Here is a 17,893-nt window from a genome sequence, read left to right as displayed (position 1 = left end):
TTTAGCCCCTTAATGCCGAGCGCCAGACAGGGTAACAACAAGTACCACCTTTTAACGTCTTTTTGGTATGACGCGGCTGGGGATCGAACCCCGGACCTTCCGCCCTCACGGACGCTCTACCATTAGACCACGGAGGCGGTCTCCACCCTTATGAGCCAGAAGAGCCGCGACAAGAATCTGGTCACTGTAACCGACAGACACATCCCACATGTATATATGAGAGAGAGAGAGAGAGAGAGAGAGAGAGAGAGAGAGAGAGAGAGAGAGAGTCTCCGAGACCCTAGAGATTGGATTGTGACTCCATACATACATACATACATACATACATACATACATACATACATACATACATACATACATACATACATACATACAAGTACTATATGCGGATTCTAAATGGGTTGAACGTCAACAGCGTTGACGGGAATGAAGTCAGTGTCGCTGTCCTTAGCTCGGTCCAATCTCCGAGTTGAGTGCTTGGTAGTCAGCTGATCAATACAAAGCCCCTCATTGCACCCCCGGGCATGTCACAGCTCACCTCACACAGTCTACATGTACATGTTTCAAATATTTGTTGTATGGCTGCAACTTGATAAGAATATCATATTTCAGGACAGCTCCCGCTACCACCACAGTTGAGTGGCCCTTAGACTTGCACAAGTCTCTATGGTAATTTCTTTTTAGTATAAATCATAATTTCTAGAGTATGAAAATAATAAAAACAAGTTGTCCCTATAAGTGACTGGAGTCCTTCACATATCTAGAGTGGCCTATTACGAGGATAGAATTACTACACTTTCATGGACTTTTCATTTAGTAGAGCCTTGAAGCAAGGTTAAACGTCCCTGAAGACGCGCTCATATCGCTGTGATTCTTCAGTTCAGGTGTACCCACACAGCCCGGTGTATCATTAACGTAGCTGCAGTTAACGATTCTCGCCACCCATACATCATTTAATATCAGTGTTTGTATATGTCAATACTGGGGCTACAGCTCGACCCGTTAGGAAAGCGTGTCTATTCGCGAAGTAGGGTTCACAGCACACTTTTATATCGTAGTATTGTTTGTTTGTTGTTTGTTTGTTTGTCAGTATAATATTAAGGAAGTGCTGAAATAATAATGTTCTGGTTTCCCGAAGGATACCATGAATGAGTGAGTGAGTAATTATTGATTAACGCCGCATCAGCAGTCTTGCAGCGAGAAAATGTCTGATCTGACCATACAAACATAATAAGAGTGATGCTAAAATCACTAAAACCTCAGTCAAAATGAATATCGCATTCAAAGAAAGACGCCATGAAGAAGAAAGGTACATTGCTGCACAAGAAACATACATTTACATACAGGCACTGTGTGTTAAAACCTAATTACCAATGACGCGTGTAAAATGATCAGGTGGAAAATGTATTGGCTGATCAGGGTAAGTGACCTGATTGATTGCGCGTCATCATACCACATCGACGTAGAACGTTGCTCGTGATATCAATCATTCGTTTGTCTCGTCCAGAATATTTACAGGTCACCGTCATATTGCTGACATGTTGCTGAGTTTGGTTCAAACATACTTTATTCACACAAAGTGAATGGGATTAGGTACAAGTTCTTTATCTTGGGACACCCCCACACTGCTGTGTGCGGCGTTAAACAACACATACATATATTCAATGATACATCTGGCGGCGAAGCGAACAACAGCATCTCTCCACCATCAACCTTTGAAGACTTATATGACTTTAACAGTGACGCAGATCAGTATTCCTTTTGGTTGCGTTGTGTCTGCTTTGGGGGAGGGGATTTGAATGGGGTTTAACGTCGCGTCCAAAATTATTGCACTTATATAGCAACGTGCATGTGTGTGCGTCCGTGTGTACGTGCGTGCGTGCGTGTGTGGCTGCTTGTACTAGTCCGGACTAATGCCGATTTGTATAGTGCTAGCCCACTGAGATACCATGCCGCAGTTTAACCCCACTCAGATACAGCTTACTGACCAGTCTTTGTTTTAACCCCTTAACGCAGAACGCCAGGCACGGTAGCAACCATCTTCCCGAGGCAAGAGCGTCCACTAGCCTTTTCATCAAAGTCTTGTTTCCGCTAACTTTGATATAGGCTAGTGGACACGCTTGCCTCGGGAAGCTGGGTAACAACAAGTACCATCTTAAAACGTCTTTTAGTATGACGCGTCCGGGGATCGAACCCCCGACCATCCGCACTCCGGGCGGAACGATGGAATTTATGTTTATATTCTTGTTGCACTGACGTTTTCACCCTATGTTTTTTGCTTCATATACAATTCATGCACGAGATTGATACTATTATTGTGTTTGTTAATGATGTGATATAAGACACCAGTTATTCGGTCAATGAAAACAGAGTGAGATACATAAAATCGACAAAAGATATATAACAAACGATGTGTGTTTCCAAAATGTATATTTTAGAAAATTGGGCTAAATTTGTGGTTTGTGTTTGGCAACAATTCCACATACCCTATATTGGGTGATACGTTTTCTGAAGCAAATTAATGTGTTCAACTTTATGCATAGTGTTGATGTGTGAATTTTAAATTTATAGATATAACTGGGTTAAAACAACGTGCAGGTAATTCTTAAATCTTCTGGCACCGCGATGTTCTAGCTCTGTAGGGGTTAAATGGGCGGGTTTTTTTGTCAGATTCTTTGTATGGTCGCCATCCTGTGAGTATTGTTTTACGCCGCCTTTAGCTATTTTCCAGCAATATCACGGCGGGGGACACCAGAAATGGACTTCACACATTGTACCCATGTCAGGAATCGAACACGGGCCTTCGGCGTGACGAGCGAACGATTTAACCACTAGACCACCCCAACGATCCCTGTCCTGATGAGAATCTCGTGACAACTGATACTTACAGGGTCCATTTTAGGAAGTTCTACATTATGCTCAATATAGCAGTATTTCAGTTATACCACGGCTGGGGGTGTCAAGAATGGTCCGTTTGGGCTACTGAACCTTGAACCTGGGGATTGGAGGTATGGTGTGGACGCTTCAACCGCTAGGCAACTCAGCCGTAAGGAATTATCTCCCTTAAAGAAGCGCCTGTTGTTACTGGATGAAGCGGCTGTTAAATCTCTCTGGTTTGGGATTGTTGGTTCAGAAGGGAGTCCACATAAGTCAAATATAGACTCCCTGATTTAAGGATTCATATTCTTCAAACCCATAACATCGCGGGTCGCAATTCAAATATAACTCTCAAAAACATTTAAGGGTGGTCGGCAGGGAGAAATATGTAAAGAAAATAAAAGAAGGATTCATCGTTGACAATATTTTTATTCAAAGTCAAAGAGTTACTTCCCTTCTATCGTCAACAGCTATGGAAGTGGTTTTTACAATGACTGAAAATAGTTTCAAACATTATTTACATACACTGACAATGAAACTATCAGCGGTTAAAATTAAGACGAAATGAGTAAGGTGATAAGATATTCAAACGAATTCACTGGTTAATCGTAACTGACACAAAGTTAACTTAGTTGAGACTTTTGTAAAGTCTCTGTTGAAGTAAGGGAGTAAGTGATTATTTAAAAAAGAAGAAGACATATTTATACGTCAATTACTGCTGTGGGGTAATGCATTGGATTCTAACTCTTCAGTAAGAGAGTCTTGAAACTAAGTAGGATGAGTGAATATTATTTAATGTCACAATCAGCAATATATTTTGCAATATTTTATACGAAAGCTTTTGGTAGCATAAATGATTTTTAATACAAATAATTGAAATAACGAGAAATTTCGAATTAAAAATAAATATATATATGCTTCAAAAGTTGCACCATTAGGCTTTCGTAATTTTGTCCAGATCGTCCTGACTACGCAAACCGAGATATTCGTCACACTTCCCCCTTGATATTTCCGTGGCTACGACAGACCCCCAGTATCCCATGGTGTAAGCGTCGACTAAGATAGGGGATCAGATGGTTACAGTGTGATTAATTTGCTGGTCGTCGTGTCCCGACTGCTCGGATCGGTGTTCATGACATCAACCACTAGCTTGAGGTAACCAGAACTGATTATTAAGAGGTCTATACATGTGGTACTGCTGAGCTGAGTGCCGTGTAAAACACTATCCAATTTCCCACTCCATCCTCGGGTTTTATTATTTTGAGGATAACCGTGGCGAGTGCCCGGGTTTGCAAATCGATCTCAGTGCTACGTCTATGGTATAATTGAGTCACTTAAATGGATGTTGTCCGATGTTGTCAGGATCGTTGATTTGGTTGAATGAATGTCATCATTTCCCAGTTGTGTGGATCAATTCTCATGATACCAATCACTTGATCGTCTGGTCCAGGCTCTATTATCTACAGACCGTCGTCACATAGCTGCGATTTTGCTAAGAGTGAGTGAGTGAGTGAGTTGGGTTTAACGCCGCTTTTACCATTATTCCAGTTATATCACGGCGTGTCAGGTAAATGTGGGAGGAAAGCCCGAAGTGATGCAGGTCTCAGACGTTTACCACTTCGGTGAAACCCACGAGCACGGGTATGGTGCTGGCAAACCTAGAAACATATTCGGGATTCGAACCCACAATCTTTGGTTTCTGGCGTGCCCAAGGGACAGATGAAACTAACTATGTCAGAGAGTAATACAATAGTATCAACATATTATGATCGCTTTGTGGAATGGAAGATCAGAAGTTTACCGTAACATGACTGCAATGTCAGTAATTATGGATTAAAGCCCCGAACTCATTTGTAACATCCGTGAACCAGGCGCGCGTGAACTACCTGCCATTAAAATCTTGTGTTTTCTTGTGTCATAATTGTTGCTCAATGAGGGATACGATCTTCTGAATATTTTTCATGCGATTTTATAATGGTTGATATGTGTTATATCATTATGTACATCGATATGAAAGGTTAACCTACTAGCCTAAATAATAATAATCATCGCAGACGTATATTAAAATACAGTCAAAGACCGTTGTGTCGAACTTACGGTTGCTCGAAGTAAAAGCTTAGTCCCTGCGTATTCCTTCTTTATTCATCATTATTTAACATTCGATGTGTCGAAGTTACGGTTGTCTCGAACTAACGGTTATTTTCCAGTCCCAAACATGTACTTGCCAGTGTATTACACATTCAATAATGTATATATTGCAGACCGTCCATAGATATAATTGGTTTGTCTGGTCCGCACTCGAATATTGCTGAGTGCGGCGTTTAACAACGATCAAATCGTTGAAGTTAAGTAGATAAACCCTGGGTTTCTTTCCTCAAATTTGATTTTGATATTGTGGTTGATAAAATCTTAAGCAAGCCATACCTGCTAACTATTAGCGCGATAAATAGATTAGTGTCTTTCTGTGCGTAAGTGTATAAGTGTATACTTACCCAAAATATACAATCTGCCCCAGTCGGAGTCAGGTCGGCGTTGTGAAATACCACCATACCCTAAACGAATGTTGAAAGAAAATATTTCTGATGGTAAATACTGTTTAATGGCGGCGCCCTTGAGTGACATGAGTTGTTGAATGTTGACATTCGACTACCACTGCATACAGGAACATGTCAGCGAGAATTCACAAATTTAGTGAGTGTATAGTTGCAGAAAAGTCACTGCTATCCAGGCATAACATTTTAGAAGGCTATGTAATTAATTAGATAGAATGACGTTCCTTGGATTGTTCTGCCCGCGCCCGGTCCGGGTGACCCCTCATTCAGCTTCAGATAGCCAAGGCATCAGACTATATATGTATAGTAGCATAAACACGCCAAGTGCCATTTAGAACTACATCTGACACCATCCTCACAAACACAACGTTGGAAATGCAGTTAAGCCTTCAATTAATTTCATTGAGATGCGTTTCGGATAGTGTCATTAATGCACGCCCATGTCTGTGAATTCCCAACGTCAGACGGCCACCTCCGAAGCCAAGTGGATTGAGCGTCTGCCTGTGTGTCAGTGGGGTACCCATGTTACACTGTGGAATGGTATCTTTATGGGAAATCTATAGAAAACCGACATTAGTCGGGACTAGTACTTTTACACACACACACACACACACACATGCGCACTGAGACTTTAATTCTTGAACGTGGCGTTAATTTCAATTTCGACTCACCTCACCTGACCAAACGTCAAACAGCCTTCTGCATGCCATCCCATCAACACATATATTTACAAAGTGTCCAAAACAACATCAGCAAACTCTTCAGATGATATGTATGTTTTAGCATGTATATTAACTGATTGAAACTATTTGAAAAAATGACTGCAGCAATCTAAATTGAATACAATCAACCTGTTTTCAGCATTGTCCCTGATTCATGCAGTGTGGAGTTCACTTGCCACTCAATCCTCACATGCTTTCTTTAGCCCTGGGGCATTCAATTACAATTTAGTTTATGACACTTAATGGTCCGCACATAAACCTATAAACAGCAATCATGATAAAACAATTGAATTGCCATATTTTGGCAGTGATCATTTATTAGACAGGCATCATAATTCGCCCTCAGTATGGTTTCTGGTCTATGACCCCCATGGGGGTTCCTGATCAGAATAGGTCCCCAGTACCGTGTTTAAAATAATTTTGAATCCCAACAACACAATCGGGCAGGTGATCCTGAACTGTTGCCTGCCCATGTTAAAAGTTACCTGCCCGCATTCATACATTATACATATAGAAAAGTCACAAAACATAAGAGACAACTCATTTGCTAAGATATTGGCTAGTGAACAGTCCCAATTAGCACCCCTTCCGATTGATCAATGTACACAAGACTTATCTATTCCTGTATAATAGGCACTCGTGTGTTATATGCACCCTTAATAATGGGCAATTAAATTCTGGAAAAGTATATCTGTTGTATATAGACAGTCAGGTTGTCAGCATGAACCACGAAATTTATCTATCAACTCTGTTTTTTTCCACCAAAATAATATTCTAATAAGAGCCCCCTTTTTCTTATTTTGAGAGCGCCCTGGGCGCGTCGAATACGGTAATGCAAACAATCACTTGAGAATTTACAAGAAGTTATAATTTAAGTGAATACGTAAGTAATCTTAAAATTATCTGTCGGGCAGGTGGAGGAAAAATTTCCTGCAGCTTGACAGAAAAGTTACCAGCCATGAGGAGGTTGGCAGGCAGTTATTTCGGCCACTGCCCCAGTACCCTACACTTGTTTTAAGAGCAGACTAAGGTGGGGGTGGTGACTGAATGTTCGTTATTGTTTTGGAGACTGTTAGGCTGCCCCTCCCCCCGCCAGTTTTTATGGTTGCTAGAATATTGCTCACTGAGGGGTTAGAAACTAAAAATAGGGTCAATGAATCTGAAGACCACTTTGCTATTGTATGCATTGTCTCACCTGACTTGATAGGGCACCCCTCTGTCCATAACAAGATTTTACAGGTTTTGCTGACATTGTTAACTCGTATATTGCTCGTGTAGTCTTCCCCCATATAAATCCTTTCAAACATATCTCTCGGCTTTTTCTTGTCTTTTGTGAAAAAAAATCAAAGTGCCTTGAAATTTCACACTAACTCTTCCAAGCATCAATCTAGATCCTGACAACTAAAAACATAAACAGAGAAAATAAAAACCAAGCCCTTTTCTCTGCAGAATTCGTTGAAAGTGTAATGACATTGTACATACTTGTATAACGGTAAATCTGAATGAACCTGTGTTTACATGTACATCAGTTATTAGTTGAACAAACACCTTAAGGGGTACTGGGGACCTTAAGATTAAAGAAGATGTTTGTCACTGACAAAAACTGTAACAAGTGCAAGGACTTTATGATCTACAACCAGTGTGAACATTTACAGTATGAATCTATCAGTTACTCTCCAGGGCCCACTTGCACAAAACGATCTTAGCGCTAAGACTACCTTAAGCCTATGTTAAAGTATGGGAGTTAAGATCATCTTAGCACTAAGATCGCTTTGTGCAAGTGGGCCAGCACAGCATTCTCTGGTGAGAGTTAAATTGTTTATAACTGTACGTGGCTGGCTAAAAGAAGCATTTATTTATAACATATTATGTTCTGTATGCATAAATATTTAGAATTGGGTCAAATTAGATTGGATTTAGTCATTGAAACTCATAAAGTTGTTGCAAGAACAACAAATTAAGATCATCAGATCTAACTAGAAATCCATTAAAATTTCAACTGGTTATCAGTTATGAACACATGCCGTATCAGTTAGCGATTTTGTCCGAAATCCCAGTCCAGTAAAATGTCTTCTGATTTTATAAGATCAGCTCATGCTAATCCATATACTGAGAATACGGAAAATATTTCCAAAATACAAGTTCAGTCTTCTGCTCAAAATTAATTTGCAAGGATACAGAAAATCACAAGATCATAACGTGTTGACCAGTGAAGATCCGGTCTTCAGCTACTCATGCTTGTCACCAGTGGGATCGGGTGGTCAGGCTCACTGACTTGGTTAATGGGGGTCATCGTATCCCATTTACGTAGAACGATGCTCATGATATCAATCACTGGATTGTCTGGTCCAGACTCGATTATTTACAGATCGCCATCATATAGCTGGAATATTGCTGTGTGCTGCGTTAAACAACAAACAAACAAACAAACACAACATGTGCAAGGATACATGCCAGTCTGTTCCAGCGTCGTTGGGGTTCAGTAGGCAGTGAATCAGCTCACACGGTTAAGAGAAACCAAAATTACAATGATAAAACATCTGTATACATGTTTTACAATTGGTCCCCCAAAATGTGTCTCCTGGTTTCCTGGCCATTTATGTCTGAAGCACCCGACCCAAAATTGTTTTTCTTGTTTTCTCATGCATCAAAGTGATGTCAATATTGTATGCTACATGTGTCTACAGATAAACCAGGCCTTTAAAAAGCAAGCTTTCATACTTTTCAAAACAAAGCCAAAGGTTAAAAAATCACCTTTCTCCGTGGTATAGCGTCTGCCCGGAGATCGGAATGTTCGGGGTTCGATCCCTGGCCGCATCATACCAAAAGACGTTAAAAGATGGTACTTGTTGTTACCCTGTCTGGCGCTAGGCATTAAGGGGTTAAAGCAAGGACGTGTCGGCTCGGAGTCAGTATCCTGTGTCTGAGTGGGGTATTCATGTTAAACTGCGGCATGGTATCTCAGAGGGCTAGCACTATAAATCGGCATCAATCCGGTCTAGTACAAGCAGCCACACACACACACACACGTGCATGGACATCACTATATAAGTGAAATAATCTTGGACGCGACGTTAAAACACACACACACACACATGCATGGACATCGCTATATAAGTGCAATAATCTTTGATCGACTTTAAACCCAATTTCACCTCACCTCATCTCACCTCACATATTGGATCACACAGTTGCTATATCATCCCAGCCCTAGAATTGAAAAAGGGTAAATGTACCAGTGATTCTCCACTCCATGACTCTGGAGACGGATATTATAAAGTGTACTGCATTATTTCAGGAAATGCAGCGTACAAGTACGTGTTGTCCAAGGAGGCCCATCAGCTGCTCCCGGCTCACTACAAGCGCCGGTGTATGGAGTTCATGCAGGGTGAACCTACAGCTGTACACTGGCAGCCAGAACAAGGGCCATTCAAGCTGAACCCCAACACAGGGAAACGGTAAAACTGGCGCCACACTTTTCACTATAGAGTCAGTCTGTGCATGGAAACTTTACAAGGGAATTATGACATTTTTCAATCTCATTAAAATCAGATCTTAGTTCTCGCTGTCGCTTAACAAAGATCTGAGGACATCCCATTACGGGTCACGTCAGAACGACCTTACATCCAACCAATCAAAGCGTCGCTTACCAGATCATGCAAGTGACAGTTGGAATGTGTTTTCTAATCATACAATCTCGAAAACGTTAAAACGGGGTATTCCGAACGACAGTTACGGCCTGTACGACTGATTCCGTCAAAGTTATCGTCTATCTCTTGCTCCCGTGGGATAAACATTTGAATGGAGGAGACGTTGCATAGTACGTGGGAAGCACTGCCATACAATCGCAACCATATATTGGACATTCTGGAATGTTCGTTTGTTCAGTTTTCAAAATTTTAATCGAGAACTGTGTCAACATATTTTTCAAGCGTAGTCAAAATGGAAGTCGTCAGGTTGAAATGAGTACCGTAAAGCTCGAGAAAGCTACTTTCTAATTGGCTGGTGTCGACTTCTTGTTAGTCATTTCAGTGGTCGGTCAAAGTTCGCAAAAGGTCATTCTGACGTGACCCGTAATGGGATGTCGTCAGATTTTTGTTTAGCGGCAGCGAGAACTTAGATCTGATTTAAATGAGATTGGACATTTTTCTGCTGACAGTTTGACTGGACAGGGGCCCGATGCCACAAATCTGTCTTGGAAATGTCTTACTTAAGTGTGTATCAAAGTGCAAGATGTTTCTATTCTGACACCTCATTCACTTCCTGGCATTTTCTGTTTAGAATGTATGTTGGGGATGTGCTGCATTGCAGGTATTTTACTTGGCCTTGTTCCCCAAATAGATCTTAGAGCTTCTGTCACAACTCTTCAGTGAAATATGAAAGGTTAATCCCATATTTTTCTCTGGTCTAAAATTTGTAGTTACCTTTGTTTTCCATGAACAGAAAGAATAGCACATTACTAATGCTTGCATCTTCTCGAGGCAAGGGCGTTAACTGACTATAAAAGTCCAGTTTCCTCCCTTGCCAAACTGAAATATCTGGTTTTGCAGCTGAAGCTGAAAATATGTCTAATCTCGATACAAAATTCCAGCCCCAGCATCGATACCAATCACAATACAGTCACTGCATATTGCAACACATTTCTGACCAGCTATGTTCAATCCCTCAAAATAATTAACCTTATAATCAACATTCCTTTTCCAAATATTACATTTTTATGCCGTAGAATTTTCTATCAACAAGATCTCAAGGTCATGTTTGAATTGGTTCATTTTGTTTGTGTCTTACTTCTTGGTGTATGAGTCTAAGAAGCAAGATGTATGGCAAGTCAGTAAATATCTGCACTGTGTGTCTGTTTCAGTGAGCGCGTGCAGAACGTCCCCGTGAAGGTGGTGTACCCCGAGGAATGCAACAAGGGTCTGTGGGGGGGCGAGGGATTGGTGGTCGGCTACCGGAAGAGTGACCGGCGCTTTGCTTCTAGGTTTGTACATCCCAAACCGGGTTTGCAGTGAAACTGGGTTCAACAAATACCGGTAGGCCCAGTCCTCCAAGGTGCTGCAATTTGCTGTGCAGAGTTACATCCCTTTGGAGTCCCAAAGAATGTTTACAGGACAAAACTTTCAAGTTATTCCTTTGAGAAGGAGGCTGTTATTTTATGATTTCCACTGGTCATGATTGCTGGGATTTGTCTTGCAGGTCACCGTCTCCCTGAGGCAAAGGAGCTGACTGACCGTAAATGTCCATTTTACACCCTGGCTGGAATTTCAAAGCTTGACCATAGCGCCACCAGTGGCTGTTATGTCCCTTCTATGCCCCTCCTACTGACCAGTCAGATTCCACCTATCACGTCACTTGCTTTAAACATAATGGCGATGCCTCAGTTAAGACGATCTGATCAATATTTAAGATCTTCATTGTAATGAAACAGATCTTACTTCTCGAAGTGTATCAAATCATGTGAGTACCTTGATTAAAAACATGAAAAGATTGGGAATATATATGTCAACGCTAAGTTATCGGTACACATGCCCTGCAAATCCTGAAATCGACTGAAATCTGGATGTCAGTTTACAAATTGGATGTTGATTTCATTAATCGATTTTAATTGGGCTATGTATAGCCAAAATATAACTCCATAATTCCAGCCTAGTTCGGCAAGGGTGGAAACTGGACTTTTATAGTTGGTTAACTCCCTTGCCTCGGGAAGATGTCAGGTCAGTGTATATGTTAGCCACTGACGAGAGTAGACATGTGGCAGAATTATGTACTGAGAGAAGAGGTTACTGTACGAAAACCTATTTCTGGTTTTATACAAAAATGAAAATCCATATAATCCGCTTGGGTATCATATTATATCAGTTATTTCTCTTTGTAAAATTTGAGACACACAAATACTCAAAAAGACTTATTCAAACCTGGTACATATAAATAGTTCACTGAATGGGCCCATTGATCTCAGCTGTCGTAAGCCCAGTACTCGTTAGTACACACAGCACTACTGAACTATACAGTTTGCTGTGATGCCCAGCTATTCCCCAGTGGATGTCTTGAGGCAGAATAGACCCTGAGGAGTACCACAAGGAGGGTTGCTATGTGTGACCTGCTTGCCTGTTATATTCCACTGCTGTGATATTACCGGAATATTGCTAAAAGCAGCGTAAAACAATACTCACTCACACAATTAATCAACCACAATTCATCTGGTCGAGACATACATGCTGCCATAGTGTAGTCATGTCACGTCAGTCCATCCGATTTCAGTGGGGACAAGTTTTACAAGAGGTCACTGTGATATGGAGGAAACTTTGCATACTTCAGAGCCCCAGATAAGCTTGAGTAAAAAAACACAAGCACACCATGAATACTCGGGTTAGAATAGATCTTCAGCAACTTGTGCTTGCTGTAAAAGGCGACTATGCTTGTCATACGAGGCAACTAACAAGATCTGGTGGTCAGGCTTCTTAACTTGGTTGATGCATGTCATCGTATCCCAATTGCGTGGATTGATGCTCATGATGTCCATCATTGCATTGTCTGGTCCAGACTCGATTATTTACAGACCGCTGTCATGTAGCTGGAATTTTGCTGAGGGCAGTGTTAAACAACAAACAAAAATAATCATACTAAATCACCATAGCCCATTTTTGAGTTTCTTGCATTCAAATACATATGGAGACATTTGATAAATAGTAAGACAACACTGCGTAATTACCTTGAGTTGCTGTTTCAGCTTGCATACATGTCTTTACAGATGTTGTCTCACTGCCTGAATACAGGCATCCTGTATACAATATGCGACGTCTCGTTTATTGTAACCTAGACATGTATCACTGTTATGTGGTTTGCTTGGAGCAGCACACCAACATACGCTAATTAGAAGTTGCCTGAAACAGCATAGAAGTAGATTAACTTTTAAAAATGTCTACTTATCAGTGTACAAAACCCAATGGATTGGACACAAGAGTAAAATTTGTGGACATTAACCAATCAGCATGATCAAAAAGCAGCTTTCTCAAGCTTTTTACAGAACTTGTTTCGAACTGGCCACTTCCCAAGACTTCGCTTGAAAAAACTATTTTGCATTTCAGAATCCCCAAAATCTGGCGTCCGTACCTGACGAAGCGGGTTCTATATAGCGAGATCCTTGACAAGTACTTCGAGATCCAGGTGACCCTCCGCACCCTCGACCTGATCGATGAGGTGTATGGGTTTGATCACTACATACTGAAGGTAAACACTGCACTGTTGTTAAGCTGCTTGACTGTGATCTTCTCCGTGGTCTAGTGGTCGAGCGACCGCCCGGAGAGCGGAAGGTCCAGGGTTCTATCCCCGGCCGCGTCATACCAAAAGACATTAAAAGATGGTACTTGTTGTTACCCTGTCTGGCGCTCGGCATAAAGGGGCTAAAACAAGGACTGGTTGGCTCGGAGTCAGTATACTGTGTCTGAGTGGGGTATTCATGTTAAACTGCGGCATGGTATCTCAGTGAGCTAGCACTATAAATCGGCATCAGTCCGAACTAGTACAAGTAGCCACACAAACACACACACGAACATGCACGTCGCTATATAAGTGCAATAATCTTGGACGCGATGTTAAACCCCATTTCACCTTACCTCACAATGTGTGATGCCTATTTCTGGTGTCCCCTGCCGTGATATTGCTTAAAAGTGGCGTAAAACCACACTCACTTATTCCCTAATCCTGTGGTGCAGAGGTAGCCATGTGGGTAAGGCGTTAACTTGTCATGCCAAAGTCTCGGGTTCAATTGCCCCATGACTGCAATGGTGCTCTTGATCTTATTCAAATTTGGAATTGTCTCTTCCACAAAACAAGAAGAGAAATTAGCCTTGATAACTTGGTAACTCGGGTACCCGGGTCGGGTGGGTACTGAGTAGCACCCAGGTATCCACAGGACTACCCGGACCCGTGGTTAGTCACATGATATATTGTTAAACGACATTAACAATAAAACTCCAAGGTTACTCTACAAGTATAGCGCATGTTCACATTTCTTTCTGACTATGCAAGCATTCTGACTTTTATAAAGTTTTATAAAGGATAAAGCGTCTATCAACTTCAGCGTATGCATGATCAGATCATTTTATTTGTGTATCTAAATAGTTTTAGCGGGGAAACGAATTCCCTTTCGGACATTTCATACCCAACTCTTGAGACCTATAGCGGTACCCAAGTAGGGTCGGGTAATAGGGTGTTGGGTACCAGGGTAGTAAATCCCGGCCCTAGTTTGAATCTATATTTATAAAACCCTCCAATGTAAAGCATGCTTCCCAAGTATGTTTTGTTGCCTGCAGACATCTGAGGTGGACCTCAACTCCCAGCTGGCGATGAAGCTGAAGAGAGAGATGCTGCTGGCGCTGGTACAGAAGACTCTTTACCCAGAGGACCCCAAAACCAGGGAGAAGGTCCACAACAAATACAAGCAATACCTCATGCCGGTAAGTGCTGTCATGGAAACAGGGGAGATAACTCACCAAGGTGCCTTCACTAGACACTATGGTCTGATTGTTAGGCTACCTACATAATACCTCCTGCTGCGGTGGAGCAGTGGTATTGCATCAATTACCTGTAAGCCATGTAACATCAGATCCTGCCGCATTTAGTTTGTAGAACACAACTAAACTAGTTCCTGTATTGTTTCAAGCCAGTGCCGGCCATAGTCCAATTGGCCTGAGATGAGCTGGATTGCCAATTTGCAGGGATGAGAATTTTCCATGGATTCGATGAATTCCACAAATTTCGTTGTGTCAAGCATTACTTTTGTGATACATGTGATTCAATATACGTTAAATTATATAGTCCCTCAACCCCTGGCTATCTTTCAGTGATGGCTAGTGCCTGTTTGACACAGATAAGAAATTTGCATCAGGGGTGTTGAATTTTATTTACCAATTCATATGTTTTCAGGTTTTGAACTTCCTTGGCACAGTTAAATAAGATCCTGGGCCCCGTTCAACAAAGCGATCTTAGCGCTACAATTGTCGTAAGTCAGTGTTAAAGAATGGGAGTTACGATCGACTTAGCGCTAAGATCACTTTGTGGAATGGGGCCCTGGTGTCTAAAGACCACACTTAGACATCACATATTCTTAACAAAAATAACTTGTGACTTTGTGTATTACAAGGTATTTGAAGTCACTTATAAATGAACTCTGAGAATTAATAAGGATTAAAACATGGAAGATGAAGAACCAGTTTAAAGAAAGCTGGGAATTCAAAAATTGAAAGTGTAAAGGGTGCACACTTTCTTTCGTTAGTACAACGGCCTATTATCTTGCCCATGGTGTAAACACATTCATTGATGTTGAGGATGGTCAGAAGTGTTCTACTTTTGGGCTCAATTCCAAAGGGAACAACGTGAATAACTTCATGAGTACAGAGAATACACTTCTGTCTTTGGTCCATGCTTGTGGGTTTCACCAAAGTGGTTAATGTCAGAGACCTGCATCACTTCAGGTTTTCCTCCCACATCAAGCTGACACACTTTGATGTAACTGTTCAAAGAGACGTTGGACCCAACTCACTCACTCACCCACCCATCCACCCATCCACCCACCCACCCACCCACCCATCCACCCACCCACTCACTCACTCACCCACCCACCCACTCAGTCACTACCATTTTCATGAGCCATGTATATTTTACTGTAACTATTCCGTTTGACCCCAAGTGACCATCATGGTGAATGTCACAGACACTACAGTTGCATCGGTACACTAATTGTCTCACCTTAATGATCACACATCTACCTTGCACAGGTGAGTTTGACACATGACTCGTTAGTGACATCTTGAGGTAATTGCGCCAACAGCTGACAGCTAGGCTGAGTCAGGATTAGCATCAGACAGGAAGTTATTAAAATGGATGCACAGTGTAGCAACTGACTTCCCTCCCAACAGCCTGTGCACATATTTACGGAAGTAAAAGAAGAAAATTAATTTATTAAGATGTCACATGCTGTTCAAGTTCAGGTACAATTACATGCCAGTTACACTTCAGTGGGTGGCGCCCGGCCACATTCAAATATTGTAGGGTAGCAGTTGATACCATTTTACACAACATTTACACTACATTACAATACAATCTCACAGGTATGTTCCTTTCATGCATCTCCTTGACCTGAATTCTGTTCAACATGCACAGACAATATATAACATACAGGTCAAACTGATCCAGTTATATGATGATATAAACATTTATATCCAGTTATATTTCCTACACTATATGCTATATAGTGTTCCCTCGCTTTTGCGCTCTTCAATAAAGCTCTAACTCGGTTATAGCGTGCGGTAAAGCATGGCTCACAAAATTTGCTTACATTTTTAATAAATTCAAGTTTTCCAATGACACGATGTTTTCCCCATCTCATAAAACATTATCAGCTGATCAACGCGATCACGTAACACCGGAAATACCAGTCAACAAATCCGAATTGAAGTACGCAATTTAATCCCATCATTGCACTATCCACTTATAGAAATGTGTTCACTGTTTATCTGTATAACCAGCATACTCCCTCTTCCCCTACCCCCACTGTCACTCACATCCATGTTAGTACAACCCTCATACATACATGCTAATGTGCCCCCTCTCCTGTCTTACACCCCTGCTTGTGTTTCCCTACTACAGGCACATGTCCTGGTACAGCCTAGATCAGCAAGGGGGGAAACGGGACTTTTACAGTCAGTTAGCTCACTAGCCTCAGGAATGCGGGGAATTGTCTGAGTTGGGAAATGTCTGTGTTGGGAACGGTCTGTATGGGTAGTAGTTAGGGCTTGGACAAGTCCAAATTTACTACTCGGGTACCCAACACTAGGGCTGCAACGATACAGGAAGGTCACGATACGATACGCATCTCGATATTCTGGTCACGATACGATACGTATCTCGATATGCAATGATAAATAAAACAAGACTTAAAGCATGTCAAGATTGAACCTTTCATGATTTTGGAACAGTCAAAATTATTTTATAATAACAAGACTACTGAAGTTGGAACTTTCTCTAACTTTCCTTAAAAACAATTCAAAGTTCAAACACCAGAAAATAATTAATGCAGGATATTTTTACGTATGGAACAATTTGATCAGTCACCCTAGGGACTTCCCGTGCTACATGTATTTCGATTGCGAAAACCTTATGTTGACATATATTCGCCAAATTGCCACACACATGACTTTTAAGGAGTCAAAGTATGGCATTTTTAATATATGTATCCATTCTCTAGCAACTAAAGTTCGTTTCAATACGTCAAAAGCGGTAATCTGACCGTGGTTGCAGTATCTCTTCACACACGATTTCGCATAACTTAATGAAAAAAATATTAAATGAAATTTTGAATAAAATTAATAAAATATATTACAAACACAAGTCCAGATATATAATGAACACGTTTTAATAACAAGATAGTATAGTAATCGTATTTAATTGCGTACTTCAGTTCGGATTTGCTGACAGGTATTTCCGGTGTTATGTGCTTGCGGGGATCAGCTGATAATGTTTTTTGAGATGGGGAAAAACATGTCGGTGTAAAACCTGAGCTTATTAAAAATGTAAGTACGTTTTGGGGAGCCATGCGTTACCGCGCGCTATAACCAATTTAGCGGTTTATTGAAAGGCACAATAGCGAGGAAACGCTTTACTTGAGATTTGCATTCCGTATCGTGGCGTATCGATAAATGGGCCCACGTGTATCGTATATCGTATCGTGGGTCAAGTATC

The 17,893-nt window shown here is 41.3% G+C and overlaps 1 protein-coding gene across 1 annotated transcript in view; it reads left to right on the top strand.

The window, feature by feature from the left end:
* Nucleotides 1-5,484: 5,484 nt before the first annotated feature.
* Nucleotides 5,485-17,893, top strand: part of LOC139450104 (large ribosomal subunit protein bL28m-like) — a 77,507-nt gene continuing 65,098 nt past the window's right edge. The window contains exons 1-5 of the mRNA XM_071231751.1: nucleotides 5,485-5,568; nucleotides 9,450-9,609; nucleotides 11,013-11,132; nucleotides 13,240-13,381; nucleotides 14,467-14,610. Coding sequence (XP_071087852.1) covers nucleotides 5,544-5,568; nucleotides 9,450-9,609; nucleotides 11,013-11,132; nucleotides 13,240-13,381; nucleotides 14,467-14,610 — 591 coding nt within the window. The 5' untranslated portion in view covers nucleotides 5,485-5,543. The remainder of the gene's footprint in view (nucleotides 5,569-9,449; nucleotides 9,610-11,012; nucleotides 11,133-13,239; nucleotides 13,382-14,466; nucleotides 14,611-17,893) is intronic.

This window comes from Haliotis cracherodii, unplaced genomic scaffold, assembly GCF_022045235.1.
Source record: "Haliotis cracherodii isolate W230 unplaced genomic scaffold, xgHalCrac1.p SCAF_8, whole genome shotgun sequence".
In the NCBI taxonomy this organism is placed as follows: Eukaryota; Metazoa; Mollusca; class Gastropoda; order Lepetellida; family Haliotidae; genus Haliotis; species Haliotis cracherodii.
This window is presented reverse-complemented; position numbering and strand designations above follow the sequence as displayed.